The 22,969-nt window shown below is 37.2% G+C and overlaps 1 protein-coding gene across 1 annotated transcript in view; it reads left to right on the top strand.

Moving 5' to 3' along the window:
* LOC128991946 (uncharacterized) overlaps window positions 1–22,041 on the top strand; it is an 80,202-nt gene extending 58,161 nt beyond the window's left edge. Inside the window, exons 3-13 of the mRNA XM_054415244.1 lie at window positions 3,417–3,560; window positions 7,294–7,400; window positions 8,319–8,506; window positions 12,180–12,268; window positions 13,639–13,774; window positions 16,866–17,030; window positions 17,331–17,483; window positions 18,360–18,512; window positions 19,069–19,177; window positions 19,724–19,882; window positions 20,498–22,041. Of these exons, the coding sequence (XP_054271219.1) occupies window positions 3,417–3,560; window positions 7,294–7,400; window positions 8,319–8,506; window positions 12,180–12,268; window positions 13,639–13,774; window positions 16,866–17,030; window positions 17,331–17,483; window positions 18,360–18,512; window positions 19,069–19,177; window positions 19,724–19,882; window positions 20,498–20,604 (1,510 nt within the window). The 3' untranslated portion in view covers window positions 20,605–22,041. The remainder of the gene's footprint in view (window positions 1–3,416; window positions 3,561–7,293; window positions 7,401–8,318; window positions 8,507–12,179; window positions 12,269–13,638; window positions 13,775–16,865; window positions 17,031–17,330; window positions 17,484–18,359; window positions 18,513–19,068; window positions 19,178–19,723; window positions 19,883–20,497) is intronic.
* The last annotated feature ends 928 nt before the right edge of the window (window positions 22,042–22,969 follow it).

The following is a 22,969-nucleotide window of genomic DNA, read 5'->3' on the forward strand; positions in this document are numbered from 1 at the left end:
TCATTGTATATGATAAGTATGGACGATGGTGAGTCGCTTGGCTGCCTTAGAGATCCCGCAGAACTTTCCAATACTTTGTTTCAACGAACTTATACTCTGTCCATTCAAATTTCATTCCAAACAAAAGTTTTCACGAACCATCGACTCGCAAGTAAACTATATCTTTAGGGTTGGTTTTGGTCCCACAGTTGTATACAGCTAATGATGATGTACTTCAAAAATGTTTCGTTCTTTCCTAGTTATCCAACGAATATAATTTGATTCGCGAAGGCTGGTTTGACCTTATTTGTACTTCGCTAAACGTCATCATCAATGTAAAGTTGTTTGCTCTGTTATTTTGCTGAACCATAAAGTAGATTTTGTAAGGCGTGTAGGACCGAAAGTCCGTCGAGTAAGGGATGCAGACATCTTCATCAGTCCAGTTGCATGTGAAGGTAAATTGACATGTAGACTTACTCGGGGGTGAGTTAAAATCTTTGGACTCGGAAGCGTCCAACAAAAGAAGGAGACACAACTTCAACATTTGCTTAGCGAATGTCGATTTTTCTCCTCTGGTGGCTGTGATATCAATCCAGGTTCGTCTACAGAGAACACGGTTCAAACCGAGGAGAATAATCCACATGCAACAAACAAATGTTGAAGTTGGTCTCCCTTGTATGTCTATTGTTGAAGATACCAGTCGCTGACGGATTCACAAGGTAAAATCCTCTCCATCGAAAAGGTCCTACATCCCACGTTAGATATTTGGTGATGTGGGAATCTATTGACGTTCTCACTAAGGAGGTGTCACCTTCTACTCTATAAGCTTCCCATTTGAAAGAAAGGTTCTGATGCAACTGTTTCTCAGGAACTTTAGTTCTAGTGACGTTTTTAACGTAGTAAATATTAGCTTTTGAACTAATGTCGTCCACGTACTTATACTTCTTAATAATTTTCAAATTATGACCGCAATCCGTGAATCGAATGATGGGAATGTCCTCGTAGTTCTTTGGATAGTTTAGGTGGTAAAGACGGACGTACTCTGACATTCTTGTGTGGTTCCAGTATGGTTCCATTTTCATTTGTCGCGTAAAAGACATAATCTTTTCCCCAGGTGGCGTGGTCTAATCAAACGGGATTATGTAACTAGCCACATACAAATCAAGGTCGCTGGTCGAGCGTTTGATAAAATCACACAACTCATCAACTTCACTCCTGTCTATTGTGTTATCATTTACATATCCAAAATTAGATTTACAAAAGACCAACTAAGTCTCTCTGTATAGGGACACCTCAGTTTCTATCGGCGCTACGTATCCTCCGATCACGTCGTGCATTATCAGCGTAGGTTTTCTAAAATCCTTCATCATGCTTACTAGCAGTTTAGCTGGTAGATTGAAATACACTTGTAACTGGGGAAAGAATTGAAACCCGGTTGGGTAGTAAACCCCACCTTGTCTTTGTATCTGTCCCCGTAGTATCCTGTCGGATGGCTCCAGTTGTCCATACAGAGACAAACGCAGTCCCCAGGCCCCGGGTACGATACGAGCGGCGAGCGGCGAGCGGCATGAGCGGCGCCGCTCTGACATCGGGTCTAATTTAGTTGCGTGTAAATTTGTTGAGGGTGGCCACGATACGTCTGAGCGGCGAGCGGCGGTGAGCGGCACCGCTCAGCGCCGGTCATGGTTCCAAGTCAAAACCGATTTTCGCGAAAACGCCGCTCGCCGCTCAGGTAAGTCATGCTTTAGCTCGGCCTAAAATGACAGGGAAACAGCAGCAAACATGCTATACGAGTCGATACGTGAGGTGCAGTCCAGGTAATGTTTGTGGAATGACCAGCAAGGAAGTTTTAAAACACTTCAGTCACCAGAAAAGTATGGAAAAAAATTAGGGTTAAGGTTTTTCTAAAAACTAAGTTTTTCTTTAAAGGCAAACAATTGTCAAATAGCAACAAAAGTTGCAATACGTCTTGCAGGTAAGCATAGTTTACCATTTTATACTAAACTAACTCATAAAACTTGGGAAACTTGATGAGCGTTATAAATGTGCCGCTTGTATCGTAGCCACCACCGCCGCTCACGTGCCGCTCAGGTTGCCGCTCGCCGCTTGCCGCTCACCGCTCGCCGCTCGTATCGTACCCGAGGCCTAACCCTCGTATTGCTGGAAACCCTTCCGAGCAATCTCATAAGGCCATTTACATAGTTTCTCATTGCAGTTCTTCTTGTACGAGCAAGGCAACTTGTCGTGGAAGAGTTCCTCGTCAACAAGCGCGCAAATCTGATCAGGCTTACAGTATTTACAACTCACAATATCTGTAGTATATCCTGTGCAATACCTATATGTCATGCGTGCAGGGGTACCCAATATCAGAACTGTAAATAGCTACAAACCTAAGAGCACACAGAAAGATAGTTGTCAACGTTAAAACCATGACTTCAAATAGATTATTTTACAGTCTCCAAAACATGTTTCTACGCCTTTTGCCAACCGTCTAGTCAGCACACACTCCCATTGATTCCAAGGTGCTCAGTATTCCAAGAGCACGCCCGGAAACCATCGTCGGTATCAGTCCCTCACCCGGAAGCCATGACTTTCTCTCTGAAAAAGGAAAGACGAAGACGTTAACGCATCTAACTGTAGAACCAACATCGGCGTTCCTTGAACGGACGTTAGAGAGACTTTAGATATGGTAGAATTGTTATTTCTCGGGAAAGGCAATAGTTTTTTGTAGACCTACTGTAAAATTTGGTGGATTTTAAATATCTACGGCTGATCACGCTTTGTCTCCCGGTTGTCATCCCTGATTCACTCCCAATTAACGCTACTATTAAAGTTAACAGTAGTGAAGTAGAGACGGCCAGAGTTCTTGCAAAAAGTTCAAAGCACTGAAGAGCTGCTGTTTAAAATCATTTTAGTCTGCCTGTAGGAGCGATGACCTTTTCATGGACGAGTGTCATATGTGCGTTTAGTTTAACGATTACAGCGTGACAATAACATTGGTCGCATTCGTTGAAAACATTGAGAAATGGATGCTATCTCAGACCGTGCCATGTTGTGGGTAAGGTAATTTTCATATTTAAATGTTATTGTTCTAATCTATTATGTCAATATGTTCGATGTGAATTTTTCATGATGGAGATACACTTTCCATCAATAAAAAAAGCTCGACCTAAGATAGACCTATACACTTTTTTATGGTGGAAGATGTCCGTTGGCCACCTTATATAACTGATCAGTTTTCGGAATGGCCTCAAGCCTTGCTTTCATTTGTTTGCGAAGGCATGTATGCACGGGTAAAGGTATTAAGATTCAGGTTAAAATAAAATATCGTTACCTTTAAAATGTCGTTCATCCCTTTCTTATATTATGATTCTCCTTTCTCACTTACCACTGACTGTGGTGTCCCAGTCATGTTCAAGACTTGCTCTTGTCCCCAGGTCCGAGGCCGAGCTGCAGTACTCCAAGACGTTGTCCAAGCTATCTGCCAAACTGCTCAAGTTGACCAAGGAGTCCTCCAGTAGTACCAACACTGCTTGGCAACGCGCCGCTGTCGAGATGGACACACAGAGCGAAATACACAGGTTTGTCACTTATCTCAGGTTATATGTCAAAATATTGTATATGCTTACATTTTGTAGTACATTGTTTGAGTCAGTTTCAGCTATCCTCATCAATATTGGTTACTAATACTGTACGTGTATTTTTTATCTACAAGAATGCACATTTTAAAACTTTGGGCAAACCTTAGATTGATACAAGCCATGGCATTAGTGATGATTTCCTTTCTGTATCCTAAAGATATAATTGAAGAATATTACTGAAAGCATTTTCCCTGGCAAGGCTTTCGAAGCCATTTAATTGAGAATATAATAATAATCAACCGCATTTTTTCTGTTAATTGACTATAATTGAATGGATGCTGTCTCGATTAGGTGTTCGTTCTTCTCAGCTGATCGCCGTGTAATTAAACCAGCTAATATTTACAATTAAACACCTGACTCCAATCTACCTTAATGATGGCGTCCTTAGTGATCCTTGTGCCATACACGGTTGATTGAATTTACTTAAGTCGTTATTGTATGACCAATCACGGATTCAGTGTCACATTTAATTGCTAAATATCATTTACCCTAAAAAAGGAAATAAATTGATAGTTTATGCCCTGATGATGTTTAATATTAACTACTCATTTTGTTATGTGGTGCATCATTCAAAATTACATAATCCGAACTCAAAATAACAAAATTCAAATGTTTCGCCCCATTGTTTCCAACTACTCCTTGCGTTTAATAAATTCAAATAAACACCTACTAGTTCATTTATATTTAACAGACATTCAAATGTTTCCAGTATTAAACATGGCGGCCCACACGGTCGTGGAAACACAAATGAAGACGTTTTTCACTCTCGTTCTCCCACGGAATGTGGTGGGTTGGGGGAATAAAGTATTCAAGAATTTGACTTGATTGGCTGATCAGCACGTTTCTTAACTGATGATCGGATGGATAAATCCATGATACGACTATTGTGTTTTGGTCCAGGGTCGTTCGTAGATTTTATTCATTAAATAAAACAATTACAGCTACAGGATGCTTATTTATAAGGCATGAACAATCACGTAGACATGAGATGTTAAATTAAACTCACGTAATTTAACAGACCTACACACATAATTACACTTAACGCGTATTGGTACAGCGTTCACTAGCAATAATTGAAATATTTCCTTGCACAAACGCCAACCAGTGCGAAAAAAAGATAACCTCAAAACCACGGAATCAACCTAAAAAGTGATCCAAATAAAACAAGTTGTGGCAGCAGGTTGCTGATTGCGACAGATTGCAACATGATTACACAACAGATGAACCGTGCAGACTACTTGGATAGTTCGGAATATGTTCTCCGCTGCCGTATTTTGGAAGACGACGTATTGTTTGTTGTATTTGGCAAGTTTAAGTGGAAGGGACTGGAGAAAGGAACACAGCGGCGTTGTTTACTTTCGCAACAGTCTCGTCCGGAATTCTAATATTTGAAGAGTTGAAGAGTTGTGTATTTGGTTGAGTGTTGGACAAAAGTGCGTTGTTGACGGTATAGATTTGATGACAGAAATGGAGAGGTGTGTCTCTTACTTTTACGGTTTATTCTCGTGAAGCGTTGATTCACAAATTTACATAATTTTCTCGTGTCACACTTTTTATCTTATTCCAATAGTTATGTTATTTTGAAATGGTGTGTTAATTTGCACTAAATCGCTGCACAGTACATAACCAATGTGAAAAATATCTGTTATCCATTTAAATAAGTCAATCTGTAGTAAATATAGTCAACAACACCAACTTTTGTGTGGTCACGTGATATTTGTTTTTAAGATGATTTTCCTTAACTGCCAAAATGTTTCATTATGCGTTTAAACTAGCTGTTCTGAATTATATTCAGTAATCGACTAACTACCTGATTCCTGTACGTAGGACGGGCCAACAGCTAGTTTATTAGAATTCTTTATAAAAGTTATTTATCAGGGAGAATTACTAGTCTTATTAATCGGTTAGGGGCCGAAGCAAAACGTTAGGTAAAATTTACCATTTCCAGCAACCAAAACCAAAGCCTACTTCCCGTCTCTGGCAAATCGGAACTTTTTGTCGCCCGAAAACGCCCGTCAATCGTAATTGAACTGTGCGTTGGACTTTGAATGCGTAAACGAGAATTCGCAACAGCAACAACCTTGGACACAACAATGAGGGACAATCTGTGGAGTGGGCGGCGCCGATAATGATACGGGACGTCAGTGACAAAACCGGTGGCTTGGAGATACATTACAGTTACATTAAGGTTGTGCATTAATTGCGCCAAAGCGTTCCTTAACTGCGGTAAACCCTCAAAGGTCCCCAAAAAATGTTCCTTAGTTGCGCCAAGCCCAAGCCAGGTGCGGGTAAGTTGCCGGCAGAAGGAATGTCCTTGTTTACGTGTCATACTATCCTAACCTAACCTAACTTAATCTAACCTAACCTACACGAACCTAACTTCCTAACCTAAAGTAACCTTACCTACTCAATTCAACAAGGGCCGCCACTTGGAGCAGTTAAGAATGGATGAATGAATGAATAAATGTATTGTTTAAAAACATTGGTTACAAACTGTGCTTATAAAATAATATATATATAAGGCATTTTCAATTCTTATGGTTTTGGGTTTCAATGCTGTACTGTATGTTTTATTTTCAATATCTATCTATATATTAATAGGCAAGCATGTTTCTTTAAAACCTTTTTTCTCAGCTCGTGTGCATCGTAGGGAAAATCTACGCATACCGTTAGAAAGCTATTTTCCTGTATGTGTGCAGAATCCCTTTATAAATTTAAATAGGCTCAAAGATAAGCGCAAAAAATTAGTTTAACAATTTGAAAAAATTTACATGGATCTTATGCGTTGCCATGCTGGTGACGAAATAACAACGAAATATAAACAGAAAATCAAAACAAATGGAAGAAACTCCAATCACATGTTTTATTTACAGTGTGGGGTGAAACATTAACATAAGTGAGTACATTACATATTTTTGGTCGAGTTTCGACCACTGGACATTACTCGTTTTAATAAATGTATGTTCATAAATTTAAATAATTAAAGTGCGAATTAATGAGCTGATGTCACTGATCACCTGTCTGCCATGTTATCCTAGCGACGTTGCCAATTCTACCAGGCCGTGGCCTGGAGTTAAAGGTAACCGTGAATGTTATAATATTCAATACTCTGTCCTTACTTCTTTACTTTATGTTACAGATTGTTAATCACATTTCATTTTGTTTATTTATTGATTGTTTGTACATAACTCATAACATGTTTGAAGTGTGATTCTTTGGTGAATTTAAGCCTTATTCTGTTCAGCAGGTTACTATTCTCATTTCTGTTACACCTACAAAAAATATTTAAAAACATAATGGCTGGATGAACACTAATGAGTCAAAGGGGTGCCATTTTTCAACCAATAAAAGTGACATCATATTGCCTATGTATTTTGTGGCAATGTTTAGATTGGTTAGACCATTACTGCATAATTTATTTCCATTTCTCTTTTATGCATCCCGGTATGAAATAAATCACAGCCGTAGACACATTTGGACTACACACTGATCAAGCTCTAGGAAGTGTGACGTCAGTCTGATCGGGAAAGGATATTATTGATGAGAAAAATACGATTTAAAGCGATTACAGTCATTCAGTGCAGAAACATGATCAACTTAGCATATGTTGATCATAACACACAGATTTATATCACCTGCAACTGCTTTTTTATAGCCGCTCAATATGTTGCAGGGTGTTTGCAACGGCGTTGTCTGAAGAAGTTGTGAAACCCCTGAAGCAGCTTCTGGAAAACCAACATAGAACGCGAAAAGCTGTAGAGACTGCAGTAGACAAAACAGGTTGGTTGGGAATTGACTTCATATTAACACAAGTAATAAATCTTTAATAAGTAATATTTACAAATATTAAGTGTCTTTAAATCACGATACTGTGTCTGAAATACATTCTTACAATAAATAAAAGACTGATGCCAACATATTTAGTTGATTTTGAAAGTAAATTAGTGTTATCTGAAACCTTAATGCAAACAGTATTTGCAATTGATCAATATTTTAATTATTAAACAACCAGAATTATTCATTATTTCCAACCAGATTTTCTTAGTGGTTCTGGATTACACCAGCCACCAGCCCATAGCATAACTCTTCCTCATGTAGGTACGTCACAAGCCCACATATCAGTTGTATAGGTAGATATGACTAACGTTGCCTAACTGGTGTGGCCTTGAGCTATGCAATGGTCACTTGCTGTTTGTATAGCTAATTCATGATAATGTTTCACTATACGTTCTGTTGAATCTCCGCAGTTTTATAGCACTGTTGGTGTTGTTTTACATCATCAGAAATATGAATACTGTTTAGTAATTTTTTATGGTTTTACATTTTTTGATTAAATTTGAGATTCCAACATAGGTAATAATCTAAATCTCAAAAGGTTGATTTGAAATTTGGTTAACTTTCAACATTCCTGCAAATCTATTTCCCTTATCAAAATCTTCTTCCATGATGAACGGCTGCCATAAGAATTTTTAACTGACAACCAAATAAAATAACTCAGGATTTGTCATGTTTTGATAAATTTGTAAGCTTGATGATATTTTTTTATTGACCCGGCTACCCTTTTAATCATTGTTTTTAACCCTAAAGTATTAGCTGGTCTCAGCTAACAAGATCTTAGCCCTATCCCAAGCTCAACTCCCACTCAGCTCATATCAGTCAAAGTTGTGTCACTGTCTAATGTATCCGTAACTGTCCTAGGCAAGAGCCTCGCTGAGTGGCGGTCAGCAGAGTGTAAAGCCAAGAAGCAGAGCTTTGCGAGCGCTCGAGAGAATGAGAAGATGCAGGACGCTATGTTGGACGTCAGGATCGCAGGAGTCCAAAGTCCGACGGCCTCCACGTTACATCTCCACAGCACTAAGCTGGTGTCGGACAAAGAGAACGCCAAGGTAGGCTGTCGGCAATTGTTTAGTCATTGAAGCCCTAGACTTGGGCAGATAAATTTGTTCTTGTAACAGAGTTAACAATACTGGGCACTTGGAAAATCACGTCATGTTTTTAAGAAAATCTAAACTTTTGTACGTTATCCTACAATTATTTTGTTAACTTACAATATTCTTGTTTGATGTTGGTAGACAAACTACATGTTTCTGGCCCGACCAAATGTGTGCACACACCGCGACAGTTGATCAATGAAAATGAAATTTTATGTCTTTTACGTGTGTTCTGTGTTTTCTATTTTAATTTTATGACAAACCTGAGAAGAGGATAAACATGTAGTTTGTCTACCAACATCAAACAAGGATATTGTAAGGTAACAAAATAATTTTATTAATATAAAGCAATATCCTGAAGTAAGACTATGAATTCTGAGTTTGTGGATTAATATTAACTTAAGATCCCTTTGTACTTGAGTGGTTATTTAAGCCCTTGGCTCACCTAACAATCTAAAAGCTGCTGGGTTAAGCTCCTGAGAAGAGTCATACACTTTTTGATCCTCCGAAACTTGACCCAGTTCTCTTTATTTATTGAGAATTCAATAAATATTTGGGTTAAAGAAAAACTGATCTGGTCAGTAACAAAGCTAAATACCCCCGCCACAGCAAACCTGCAGACTAAGCGAATTTCTATTAGCCTGATTGGATTTACACTAAAATCCCTCCTTAAAAATATCACATTTATTCCCTGCTATTTAAATAGAATTAGTTTAACGAGTACTTAGGTTTGCTGCAACAGGGAGGTTAAAAAGGTGTTTTTTTTGTAAAATGTTAATAGTTTAGTATGAAATGAATACATTTTCCAAATTTGATCAAAATATGTTCATAAACAAGCAAACTACAACAGTTTATTTATTCTCCATAAGAATAACATGGGAATTTTAAAATTACAGATTTTTGGTATTTTCTCTGTAACCATTAGGCGCATAATAACGCTTCAATATACAAAATTATTTCTTTTTTTAAGCTCTACAAAATGGTTTGAAAAGGAATTGCTAAATTTTAAGTTTTTAGGGTCAAAAATGGGGAAAACGTATTTTTACCCCATAAAACCCCCCATAAACCCCCCACACCCCATAGTCCCATAGTTCCCATAGTCCGATCATGCTGGTTCGCGAATCAAATAAATGTAGGTTTACACGTTTGTACCAAATTTCATCAAAATCGGATCATTTTTGCTCGAGTTATCGCACTAACGGACACATATCAATATACCTATATGAATTTGAACGGATGGTATTTTTGGCCTCTGGGGACCTCAAAACGAAAAAGTAAATCAAAAGGCATCTCTTTCCACAGTTGTCTTACATTTATATTTGGGCTTAATTATTCCGCGATTGAGTCCTCGCAGAAAAAGAAGTGGATAAAAAACTTAGATTTTTCCCACATTGCATCTTGATCTGAATTACATCATTACAAATATGACATCCATAAGGATGATTGACGGTGCAACTAGGTATTTTTCAATTGATTTATACACTATGTGAACAAAACGCAATATAATTAAAATGATCAATCTATAATAAACACCAACAGTTAAAGATCCATAAACATGGCTGAAAAAAAGTGATATGCAGGTTTTTGCCACAGCATCGTCAAAACGCTGTTGCACACTGTACATTGCACAGGTGAACATTCAACACCTGTGACCCATTTGACAGCCTTCAGTTAGGCCGTTGACTATATTTGCTAACCATTATTTCACAAGTAGGTAACAATTATTTTCATCAACTGTTGAACAAATTTCGATGACGATAAATATGTAGCCTACAGTTTTTATGTTTTGAGCTTATAACTTGAAGTTGTTAAACAAGTCTGTCTACTAAACATTATTGTAGACAGCAGCAAATTTTTACCACACAGTAAAAGGGTGATCCGTATCAACCAATCAATTTCTTTTCTTTAAACCTAGTATATTGTGTAGTGTGTAGGTTTTCACTAACTTCTGTATTGTGAACTTGTGAAGAACTGTATGTTGTAGAGTGAAAATTTAAAAACTTACGTTTTCAGGAAAAGCACTTTGCAAATTTTTTTCCCCTTTTTTCAAAACTTTTATTATTTTTTTTATTTCATCAACATTTGAAGTTTCATAAAATATCCATGGTAACGCAATATCTTTGGTGGTTATTTTTTTAAAGAGCATCTTTAGTGGAAAAACAATAAATCCTGTCACGACCATAACGCCCATAACGGACGTTTAAATGAATATTAAAAATGGTTAATATTATTTTAATAACTATGTTTTGCTATAAACAAATTTACTTTTATGACCATTATACAATAAAAAGGTCACTAAGCTTTTGGTATATTTTGTCTTTCCAGAAAAAAATAAAAAACTCAAAAAATTGAAAAAAGCCAATAAAATCTTTTTAAGTTTGTATAACTACGAAAAAACTTACCTGAGACCCGAAAAATCGTTATGTTTGTATAGAGGTGTGCTTCTTTTGTGTATAAAACATTCAAATATGACGATATTTTAATTTTTGAAATTGTTATGATAGAAATCATAAACGTGATGGTCAGGGACAAGCGGTACGGTCGTGAATTGTCTGGAATAATTTAAATCTTTCTAAGCAATCCTTCAATTATACTGTTAGTTATAATAAAAATATGTGTTTAAATTTAACTAAACTGTTCAATTTACAATTATATTAAAGTTATTGTCACAACCAAACACACTATAATCCATAAGGCTGGATTGGTCGTGAAAAAACCCGCGATGGTCGTGAAACGTTGGTCGTGAAATTACGTGTTATTTGGCTCTGTTCTGGCGGTAGCCCTGCACCTCATGTTCGAGGATACAAAGTGGACTTCTAGGTTAATCTAGCAATTGAAATATCTTATAAACAAAAATTAACACCATGTCTACTTCATCAAATGACCACGTACGGTCATGGACACACCAAAATTACAAAAAACACAATCTTTCCTTTATTAATCTTGTAATTCCTCCTTTCAACTCGAAACGACCGGCACTACAATCCTGACGTACACCCCGAACTAGTCTCTCAAACCAACTGACTCCATCAACGCCAGGCTTGCCACTGTCGTGCTCCAAAGTTGAAAATTTTTCCCAAATGGTCGTGACGCCAAATCGAGGGACAGACTTATTTTGTCATGGTAGTCAGTTTGCAATGACAATAAAATTATAATATGCTCCTTTTTTGTAAGTTTAATAACCATTGATGACATAAAAATATGGCTTTATATATTTCGGCATGAATAATTAGTCTAAAAACAGCGTGAAAGTTGGAAAATGTACCCTAGGGACACGTCATGGTCATGAATTTTGAGACTTTAAAAATACGAAAAAAATACCTAGAACCTATTAAAAACCAAATAAATGTGTGTAACATGTTGCCCCCGTCCCAAAAAATATTAAAATACATAATAATTAACTACAAATCCAGTATCTACGAAGTAAAAGGCCAGGGACATGAAAACGTACGTTTTTAAATTTTCACTCTGTAAATATTATTGGCTAAAGCAACAATTAATCTTAGATTGGACTGTATTTCCACCCTTCCATCCTAATTAATTATTATTCCAACAACTGATAGCTATGGCACTGTAATATATTAAGTTACTTAACACAATAGTTTAACAAGTTTTATCAATTTTTCAGCTAGAGTCAAAAAGACGGAAAGCAGAAGACTCAGTCAAGAAGGCTGATGTGGAGTATTACACTTACTGTATACGAGCAGAAAGAGCCCGGTAAAGTATAAGAAGAGTGAACCATTGCAGTATGAGGATCCTATTTCCTCAGTAGGATAGGAGGTACCTTCCAAATTAAAAACCAACATTCAAAAACTCCTCATGTTTCATAGAAATAAATACCGTACATGAATATTTTAGATAAAACTAGAGCTCGCCCTGTGGTCGAAAACTCAACCAAAATTAGGCTATGTATTTTACAAACTTCTCTATTTTCACCCCACGCTGTAAATAAAACATGTGATTGGAATTTCTTACATTTGTTTTGATTTTCTGTTTATATTTTTTTGTTATTTCATTACCAACATAGCAACCCATAAAGGCCCATGTTAACTTTTTTTAAATTACAAATTCATTTTCTGTGCTAATATTTGAGCCTATTTTAATTTATAAAGGGATTCTGCACATCTACAGGAAAATATCTTTCGTTTACTACCAACCACGTGTAATTCGGTCCAGTAGTAAGTTATGGTCAGGCTAGCTGTCATAAATTTTGAAAAGTTTTTTAGTATATAAGATAACAGATTTCATTACTCAATTCTGGACTAGGAAATCCATTTAACTTAATATGAATTAATATGAACAAACAAACTAATAGTGTTTCATTATTAGCCTTAATGAGGCTATCAGCTATTGATTCTGACTAGATCAGATAATTTTTGTGAGCAACACTAGCTATTCAAAGCATCCTTAATTCATACTCATTTCATAGGCTCACTCTAGTCTGTTTATCCATTTCAATCCCAACCACTGATTGGCCACTGAGAGATACATAATAAAATATTTCTTAAATTAAAATCTGCCACAGTTATGCAACTATACAGTCTGACAACTATTTATGCTAGCATAACTCACCAACACCCTTACAACTCAAAACTGTTCCTTTTCTACAAGGCAATCATAAAACCACTACAGAATTTTGCTTCCTTTGACCTACCATCCTCACTAAGTGCGACCGACAGAAATTCTTTTCATAAGAAATTATATTTTTGTGTTCTTTAGATAGAAGAGCAATATACGCACAATAGGCATAGTTAAACATATAAACCCGTAAAAAGCCTCCTGGATCAAAAGGTACAAATCTAGGACAAGCTGTTATTATTTTATAAATAACAAGAGATTGATACTTAATTGACATAGATTTATCCTATGTCCAACTGTGTTGTAATTTCTATCAATCAATAAAATACTCCTAGACGAAAGACTGTGAAACAACAAGATCTTTAAAAAAGCAAACTGATTTTATGTGTGTACTACATATAAAAGTAGTTTTTCCATATGGCTTGTTCTGTCATATGTCAGATTGTACTAGCACGTGCCAGCTTGTTCTAACACGTATCAGCATGTTCTAACTTGTATTGCGACTCTAGACTAGAGTGGGAGAGTGCAGTGCTGAGAGGCAGTCAGTGTTTCCAAACTCTGGAGGAAGAGAGACTACAGCAGCTCAAGGAGCTCACAGACACATACCTGCACCACTATAAGGAGGTCGGGCCTAAACTGACTCAGGTATGCACAGACCTAATCACCTTTAGTATTAGAGATATGATTCTTCTAAAGGACGGCCATTAATTGCGCTAACTGACCTAAGTCAGGTAGGTATTCCTGAATTTCGCCGACTACTCCAGGGAACCACCTAATACGTTTATTACAGGGGTGCCCATCCCCCCCTAGACTCATGACGCACCCCCCCCCCAATTGAGAAACAGCCCCCCCCATAAATGATGTACACAACAAATGAGAAACATTATTCCCCACCCAGCACTATTTGTAAAACTATAAAAGAAGTTTTATAATTTTTTTTAGATATTTAAAATTCAAACCCAGTTAATCTATATCAATAAAGTTATAGTTTTGTCCGTACATTGCTCAGAATTATACATATTTTGGGCTATTTATGTTTTATACATTGAAGAAGTTGAAACATGTCTTATCTCAATTTATGTCCGTCTGTCACGGCCCAGAAGGCATTTTATGCAGCCTACTCATGGCCTACTCTAAAGAAAACTAGAGTACCGATTATGATTCTAATGGTTTAATTGTATCCACAGGATTGGCGAGAGAGTCCTTATAGCCATTAAAATATGGCCTCACTATTTTTGAAATAAAATAACGGACGATCAAAAACACAATTTTGTGTGATTTTTCTAGTTTATTTTCTCCATGTTTACGTCATTAATTTATGAAATACTAATAATCTGTTAAGAGAACACGTCATATATGAAATTACAAACAGCTGTTTTGATAAAGATTCCTTTTCCTAGCTGTCACTGATATGTTTACATAAATGTTCTTTAACAATACTGTGTAGGCCTAACCATTTCCGATCACGTTTGTAAGCAAATCCAAAACCAAGTGAGATTAATAACCGTGTGGCTTTGGCTTACATAACGGGTTTGATTTATCACGAGTACTAATATGTAACTGTAAATTAAATTAAATAACTAGCCATCATCCAGGTCAGGAACCGGAGATTCTGTGTGTATCAAGTTGTACTTGAATTTTGATTACCGGGAAAAGACCGTGAATCAGTGTTGTACAGGACTGGAAAACTTATCTTTCTATATAAATAAAATTAGAGTTTTATAAGTCACCTCAATTTAAGGATTTTTTAATTGCCAGAATATCCATAACGAATTGTCAGCGTCTTTCTCGATATAACGATCCCCTCTCCCTCCCTTTAGAAACATCACAGCTCCTTTGATGAAAATGAAATTGAAACAACTGCTTGCGCCAACAATCGTCTGCTCCAATGGTTATACACTTCTGTTTGCTGTGCGCTATGTTACAACAGATTTCAGATACAACAGCTGGGGAATTATGACGATATTTGGCTTAGTACACTGTGATTGAGTGATAACCACATCGATCTCTATTAGAGATCGATGGATAACCATGGTAACTTTAGTAAGGCTGTGATTAGCCAATGAGTAGGCCTAAATATGGCGACTTGTTGAATTTGTGTGTGAATTGAAGAGAAACCTATTAATGAACAGAAGAACAAAGAAAGAGAATAACAAGATTGTTCTCGTTACATTCTTTTTTAAGAGTGTTTTAATTATATCTAAATATAATTTTACACTTTTTTATTACTTATCTATCAATTCCTATGCTGTGATACAGCACCTATCGGTAGCCTATCTGTCTATCATGATCAGTACCTTATAACACTTTCTAAAGGTTCCTTTAATATTTACGTTATTTATAGCAATGTAATGTTTGGCTAGTGATTAGTTGAGTTTGAGTTAGCTACAATTTTAAACGTTGCCGTTTGTACAACTGAACCAAGATAAATGATTTGAAATTTACAATAATAATGATTGTGCAATATTGAATTTCGTTTATAAAAATGTAAATCAAGCGTTTTAATGAGTTTGTCATCTGTTTTTATACTATATTGGATTAACCGTATATTTCATTCCCCCCTCTCCCTATTAACTCAGGTAATCGAGTATCTACACAATAGTGTAAAGTATTGTAGCCTATGCTACTTGCTACTTGATTGTATTTTAACGAGCTTTATGTCAAAAAAGCGTTCTGCTGTGCTAAGTCGCGGTGTAGCTGGACGTGTCTGTACCACGCGTTATCTTTTATCTATCACAGCAATTGAGCCATCCCGTGCACTCCCTCTCTTAGATCTCACGTCTTGCTAATCTTAAATAATAACTTTCTACACGAATCCTAAACTATCCTAAAATCCTATTTTAACTAATTTAATTCAATAATATAACTATTGTCATTAATTATCCACTTTCTATCTGGCGATTTCGTAATGTATTTTGGATTGTCGTCAAGTTGAACACTGTTGCAATTAACTTTAGCCCCCCCCATTTGATTTTTTTGAGCCCCCCCCCCCAAGAATTTCAATGACGCAGTCTGCGTCACGGCCCCCCCTTGTGGGCACCCCTGTTTATTAACTGCACCAAGTGGCAGGTACACTTAAGTGGAGTGTAATCATGTTTCAAGTGGAATACATCCTCATTTTTTTTGTCCTCATCAGGGACAGAAGTACTGTTAATACAAAATGCTTCTTACTTATAATGTCTTACAAGGTTTGTGTTTTGTGACAAAATACTGGTTTGCAGAATAAAGACCTGTGCAGTGCAATAGGGTTTGATGTATTATAAGCAAGATCTGGCCATGGTTTACAATTAACAGTTTTATACAGTAAACTAAGTGAACATTTATGACTTATCACCTTTTTCCCAACATGATGGATCACTAAAAATCTTTACTGATTATGACAATAACGTTATATCCTGTTCTATTCATGGTAAACAAATAATACAAGGGCTGTTTGTGAATTAGTGTCTCCATTGAACTATCGTTGTGACCCAGCCAATTAGCTCAATCTTTACTCTAGTTAGCGCTTTGTTATACACTTGATCTACTTCTATGCGACAATTAATCTTGTCAGTTTAGCTGAAAGTTATGTAAAGGAAAACCTACGCTCAATAATTAACCCAGACTCAGCGTGTGTATATGAGGGCACCAGGGAGAGGGTGGGCAGTGTGACCCTCCCTAGAGCAGGGAAGATATGAGTTCGGAGCTCATTGGAAACTGTAATTTACAAGGAACTGACCTAACTCTTGTTCCACAGAGTGCGGCGAGATTGGTAGAGCCAGTTTCGCAGATTAGTGTAGTGGCGGACCTGGAGACAGTGGTAACCCTGCGTGAGAATGGCCAGCCTGCGCCAGAACAGCTGTTACCTGACTTCTACGCTGAACACATAACACTGGCCATGAACAGAGAGCGTCGTAGACAGGTGAGTTGATATCTTCTGTTTAAAACTCTTTAAGCTCTTTAAACTCTACCAGCACAAAGCAGTAGTACAGCATCCACTTGCCACTGCTCTTAATGGTCTCACAGCCATCTTTTGACCTTTGATATGCTCACAATTTTTCATCATATAGTTATACGTGTATTGATGATACACATAACAACATTGGAAAGTCATGTTCTGTAAATACTAACTGGTCAGTTATGGGGTTAATCATTTGCCAAACACCTACAAATAATACATCATTCTATACAAATCCTCTATTTAGCAAATTGTCTCTCGTAGGCGTTGGTGAAGTTGCTGCACCTGATTAGACAAGACCTAGACAGAGAAAGGAGGGGGAAGCAAGGGGTGGAGAACCTGGCTCGAGCCCTTAAACAAACCCCAACCTTCGGCACAGACGACAGTCAGCAGAACGTTACGGAGAAACTGCACCATGTAAGTTACATCCTTATTCCTCTAAAAGTAATTGACAACACATACATTTGACCCCCACAAATGTAAGGTAATCAACTATTCCCCCAGTTTTTTTCAATAATCATTTTATGACATGAGAATAAATGGCATACATTTAAGGTACTTCACTATGATCTCTTATCACTTACACTATAACCTTTTATGAGCTGCTAAGTACTTGCCCAAAAAGGACACCTTTTTCAACATTCTGAAAATGGTATATTGCTAATCCTGACTAACAGGGACTGGACCTTGTGTGAATATGCCTACCAAATTGTTTGGACTAGCTGGAAATGTGAAAAAATTGCACCAGAAAATTAACACAATGTAATTTTATGACTGTAAATAGCATTGTATTGCTGCACCTGTGATCACAACATTGCCGTAGCCTCCTCCAGTAATTATCACCCGTAGTAACATAAAAACAATCATTGTCTCCTGCAGTCGCATTCTTCTCACTACCCATCACCCTTAAAAGAGAACCATAATGAATGGACCCTTTGCCAGGACTATTCCTAATTCTCTGGTTCCTTGGAAAATTTACTACAAATTCTTTGGACATTTCCCCGGTCATCAACATTTAACTACAATTGCCGGTTGATTGGGTTGATTCCATTTCCCGATTAGTTGGACACCCTTGTTAGTACGTTCAGAACAAATGGCAATGTTTTTAATTTAAATATAGTGAACTTTTCTTCCCAACTGGTGGTTCGCTGAATGTTCATATTAGCAAGCTCCAGTACTTGAACTGTTAATCCTAAAAACAAAGTTTGGTAATTTTTCTAGCATTGGCTAATTGGAAGTGGCAATGTTTAAACAAATCAGAATTGTCTTGTTGATTTGTCACCCATGTTGCAGATGAGGTCGATGTTGGCGTACCTCGAGGCAGCCAGATACAAAGTGCAGGGTGCGCTGGCGGAGATGGAGGGGAGGAACAAGGAGAGTCATCCCCTCTCTCCCCACATACACATCACCAGGGACAGACAGGGGCTGCAGCAGAGTATACTCAAGGTATGACCGTGATGTAATAGTTAAAAGTACACGATTACTTGCTTAACCAAACTGACAAATTTTAAATTCAGGCTGGTATGACTTCGACACACCAGAGTGTGTATATTAACTTGCCATGGGTACGGGGCGGGAAATGTCGCACTCCTCCCCATAACAACAACCTTGCTTCAGTGTAAGCTCAGCCTCACACGGGGAACGTTGTGTCCAATATCCGCTTAGTATGCCAGTTTTATACTTCAATCCAGTATAATTCGTTCCAGTATAATTCCGTATTTCCGTACTATCGATAAATCTCAGTTAAGCTATGAATTTGGTAATTTAAATGCTCCTCAGATAATCCGGCTCTTTCACTATTATGACTTATGGGGTTGGTCCTGTAGGTGATAGATTGGTGGTATTGTACTGTACCTCTATCTTTATTCTATTTTCTTTGTAACTGTGGAAAATCACACTAACCATTGTAACAGTAAGATAAATCGATGTGAGATTTGAAAGTGTGATGGTAATATAATGAACTGCAAGTCCTTTAATTCATATACCGTTGTGTGATGTCCAGGTTCCGTTGTGGGTGAGGAAGGAGTCAGTAGAGTTGACACCAGACAACCTAGACTGGACAGACAGGGGAACTGCAGACGGCAACTCTGTACAGCCTGACAGTGACTTTGGTAAGTAGTGGATTTCCAAACTTGTATGCAATTAGAGACAAGATGGGTTCCGGAAAAAATATATGATAGAAACAAAAAAAAATATAAACTTGGACAGGGAAGCATAGTGTAGAACCCTTATGGAATTCCCATTATGGGTGTACTAATTAACAATTCTTTCACTATACACCGTGTAAAAAGTACACTATAACGTCAATAACGAGTTCATTAATACCAAATTGTACTTTAAAAATGGTAACCTTGATAACAGCCCTAAATATCAGGGATTGTTCTAAAAAAATGTAACCTCTCTAATAAATTCATTCTTATTCTTATTCTTAATATCAGGAACAACTTTCCAAAATACAGAGGAGAACATGGATATGAGCTTCAATAACACAATGGCATAAAATTTACATAAAACCTCAAGAAAAAGTGTACTTTGATTTATAATAAATGTAAAACAATCTCTTGAGGGTCTTAATTTTTGCGGCAGAAGTTTTACTATAGTGTCGTGAAAATACATTGTCACATTCCTTAGATGATGGCCTACATTTCTTGTCTCAGATGAGTTCTCCAGCCAAGGCAGTGAGAGGGACTACCAGAGCAGTGTGATCAGTCAGTGTCAATACCCCGTGTTGAGTGAGCAGTCACAGTGCGCCGGGCGGTGCAAGGCACTCTACCACTATGCTGCCAACCTCTACGACGAACTTAACCTCAATCCAGGTGAGCAACAAACATTGGTAGGCGTCCACAATCGCTTTTTAAGGGCTTTCCAAGCTTTTCAATCACTGAGGAAATTAGAAATTTCATGTTTCTGAATATTGTGGTATCTGACTCCATGACTTATTTGAATAGGGTAAAAATAACAGTGACCATCTAAACAACTATAATTAAAACGATCTTGAAGAGAAACTGGTCAACTTGTGGTTTACCTAACAGTGAAGAACTCATGGTTCTTTTATTTTGGGCATGTTTTGGAATATATTCTTATGGGCTATGGGTATATTCTTTGTGAAATGGCAATCTACACTATGATTCAGTGTATAACTATTTACCTTTAAAGCATAATTGTGTTATACTCTTCAGGAGATGAGAATTTCCATCTAAATGGACTGTAAAAGGGGATAGAGTCACTAGTTTGCTTCATAGAACACACTAGTTATTAAATAGCTTCAAAATTGGCTTTATCATAAACTGACCCAGACCAATAAAGATATTTTTGATCTTGCTCTCCATACCTATATTACCAATCTTCTGGGTCTCAGCAAAAACTTCCAAGAAAATTATATACATTCTTCTGATGATGAAAGTACTACTTTGCGTCATTTATTGTTTCAGGAGATGTAATCAATATTCACGACAAGCAAGCTGATGGCTGGTGGCTCGGGGAACTCAATGGAGTGGTCGGAATATTCCCAGCCACTTACGTGGAAGAAATCAAGTAGCACTTTTGCTAACACAAATATACATAACATTCTATCTCTACAGGAAACGCATGTCCATTAGAGTAACATGTAGAATAACAACACTATGCAGCTAAATGAAGTTCCAGTATAAATTTGCCACTTTGAAAATCAGAATAAGTTTACGACATATTTTTACCCTGAATGCCCTAAAATTTTAGTAGTGTAAAATCAATGCCCTGTAATTGATGATTTATTCTGTTTCTGTTGGAAGATTTCTCTAATCCAAACTGAGTTAATATTTAAGTGATACCATAGACAATAGAGTAAATATAGACTGTCAAAGAAAGGTTTTGCGATCTGCCGCTAGAGCGTTATCGCCGTTCGATATTGGTTATCGGTATTCTATTCGGTGTCGACCACAACTACTCGCCAGCTGTTACCTGCACTACCACTCTTGCAAACGAAATGATAACTATATCGCTAGTGTCTTCTGCAATCGCGTCAAATTATGAACATCTTCAGCGGCCGTGTAGACATTATCGTCTTGCATTATCGCAGAAAAGACGTGATCATTTTTCCCGCGGTCACGAAAACGGCGTCTAGCACGGTCGCGGTTTAAGGACATCTCCCGCGGTCATGTAGACATCATCATCGTTTTGCGCCGTCACGGAATAACGTGATCGTTGTCTAGTGCGATCGAGATAAAATCATGAAATTTCCCGACTTTGATATCAAAATAAAGACTAAATCCCAACTTTTCAAGACCATTTTGAAATTCAATACTAATACCTGACTTTCCCGTTTTCCGCCATACAAGACACCCTGGTTAATTAGATTTTGACCTTGCAAATATAAAACAAAACCTTCCAATAAACCACTTCCTAAAATTATGGATTTATAAAGAAAAACTTCGAATCATTGTAATGAAACTACAAAAGTATAACAAATATACGTTTAAAATACAATAAAATATGGCATTAAAATTATTTTATTGATTAATATTTAAAAAGTCAGTAAACTCCAATTCCGGGGAATTCCTCCAAAGTTGGCAACACTACTCCCAACTACCAAGTTGTTATGGAAACGGTCGTTAGCGCTTGATGATGCAGCGGTGTGCGCCGTAACTACGCATTACCCCTACCGGTCGGCGCCGGAATATACGCTAACCGCAGCACAGCTGACAGTCTATATTTATTTCTTTTTGTCTATGGTGATACTACTTTGTTGGAATTTAATTCTATAAAAAAGCTCTTTTATCTGCTGAACACTCTTGTGAACTTCAATTCTCGTGTTGAAAGCTGCTGCTTCAACCTTTGTAAAGACAGAAACTAACTTAATCGACAGTAAAATGTAACTTGAGCTCAGACTGAAAGTTCCAGTCATTGTATAAAGTGCCTTGTATGTATATATAGTATTTAATTTATCCAAAGAGTTGTATTTTAACTTGTTTGAAAATAAATAATTGCTGTTTTGTAACTTTGGCAATTTTATTATTTTCCTAAACTCCTGAGAAATCACACCACTGAAGACTCTTAAGAAAACCAGTCAGTTGCTGTCTGGATTCCCAGAATACAGTCTTCAAGAGAAGCGGCAAACAGTGTTCAGACTTGTTGTTGATGATGTTCTTTGTCCCAGATCACTTCTTGAACATTAAAGGTCGATTCACACATATCAGTCCAGTCACAGTTCCGTTACAGTCCAGTCACAGTTGCATCCGCAATTTCTGGCCAATCTTTCAGTCATTTGGTTTCAGTCACTCTTCCGTCACTTTATTTACAGTGTTTTTACAGTAAAAAATGTTTAATTAAAACACACTATTCTATCAAATTTTCATCGTACGTCTTGTTGGTTGTTACAAACATTACTTAAAATATAAACTCGATAATTTAAATAAAAAAGTGCTATTTTCTAACCTCAAACACGTCCGTCAGGCGTCCGAACAATCCAAAAATATCGGTGAAAAGAAATCTAAAATTGACTGACTGACTGACTGATGCCGGCAGAGCGACTGTCGGAACTGCAACGGATGAGTGTAGATAGCGTAATAGAAAATCCATTAAAGAATATTTTTGTTAACTGTGACGTGGCTGAAGTGACTGGACTGTAACGTGACGTAACTGATGTGTGTGAATCGACCTTAAAATGGTATAAAATTACCTGATTCCGTCATAACCTGATTCCGTCTGTGATCCTAAATTTTTTGTAGTGAGCAGCTACCGGATCAAGGTCACAACCTCATCTTCAGGCTCTTGATGTCACTCTTGCGAGGTCGAGTTATAAAAAGACACAAAAGACACTAACATCATCATATTAAAACGTGACAGTGTTTTTTTATTTCACGATTCAGTTTTATTTTTAGCCTATATCAAATTGTCCAGGATTTCTTCTTCAGATTTTTCCATTG

Source organism: Macrosteles quadrilineatus, unplaced genomic scaffold, assembly GCF_028750875.1.
Source record: "Macrosteles quadrilineatus isolate MER2022 unplaced genomic scaffold, UCM_ALF_1.0 Scaffold_4__1_contigs__length_99947679, whole genome shotgun sequence".
NCBI lineage: Eukaryota > Metazoa > Arthropoda > Insecta > Hemiptera > Cicadellidae > Macrosteles > Macrosteles quadrilineatus.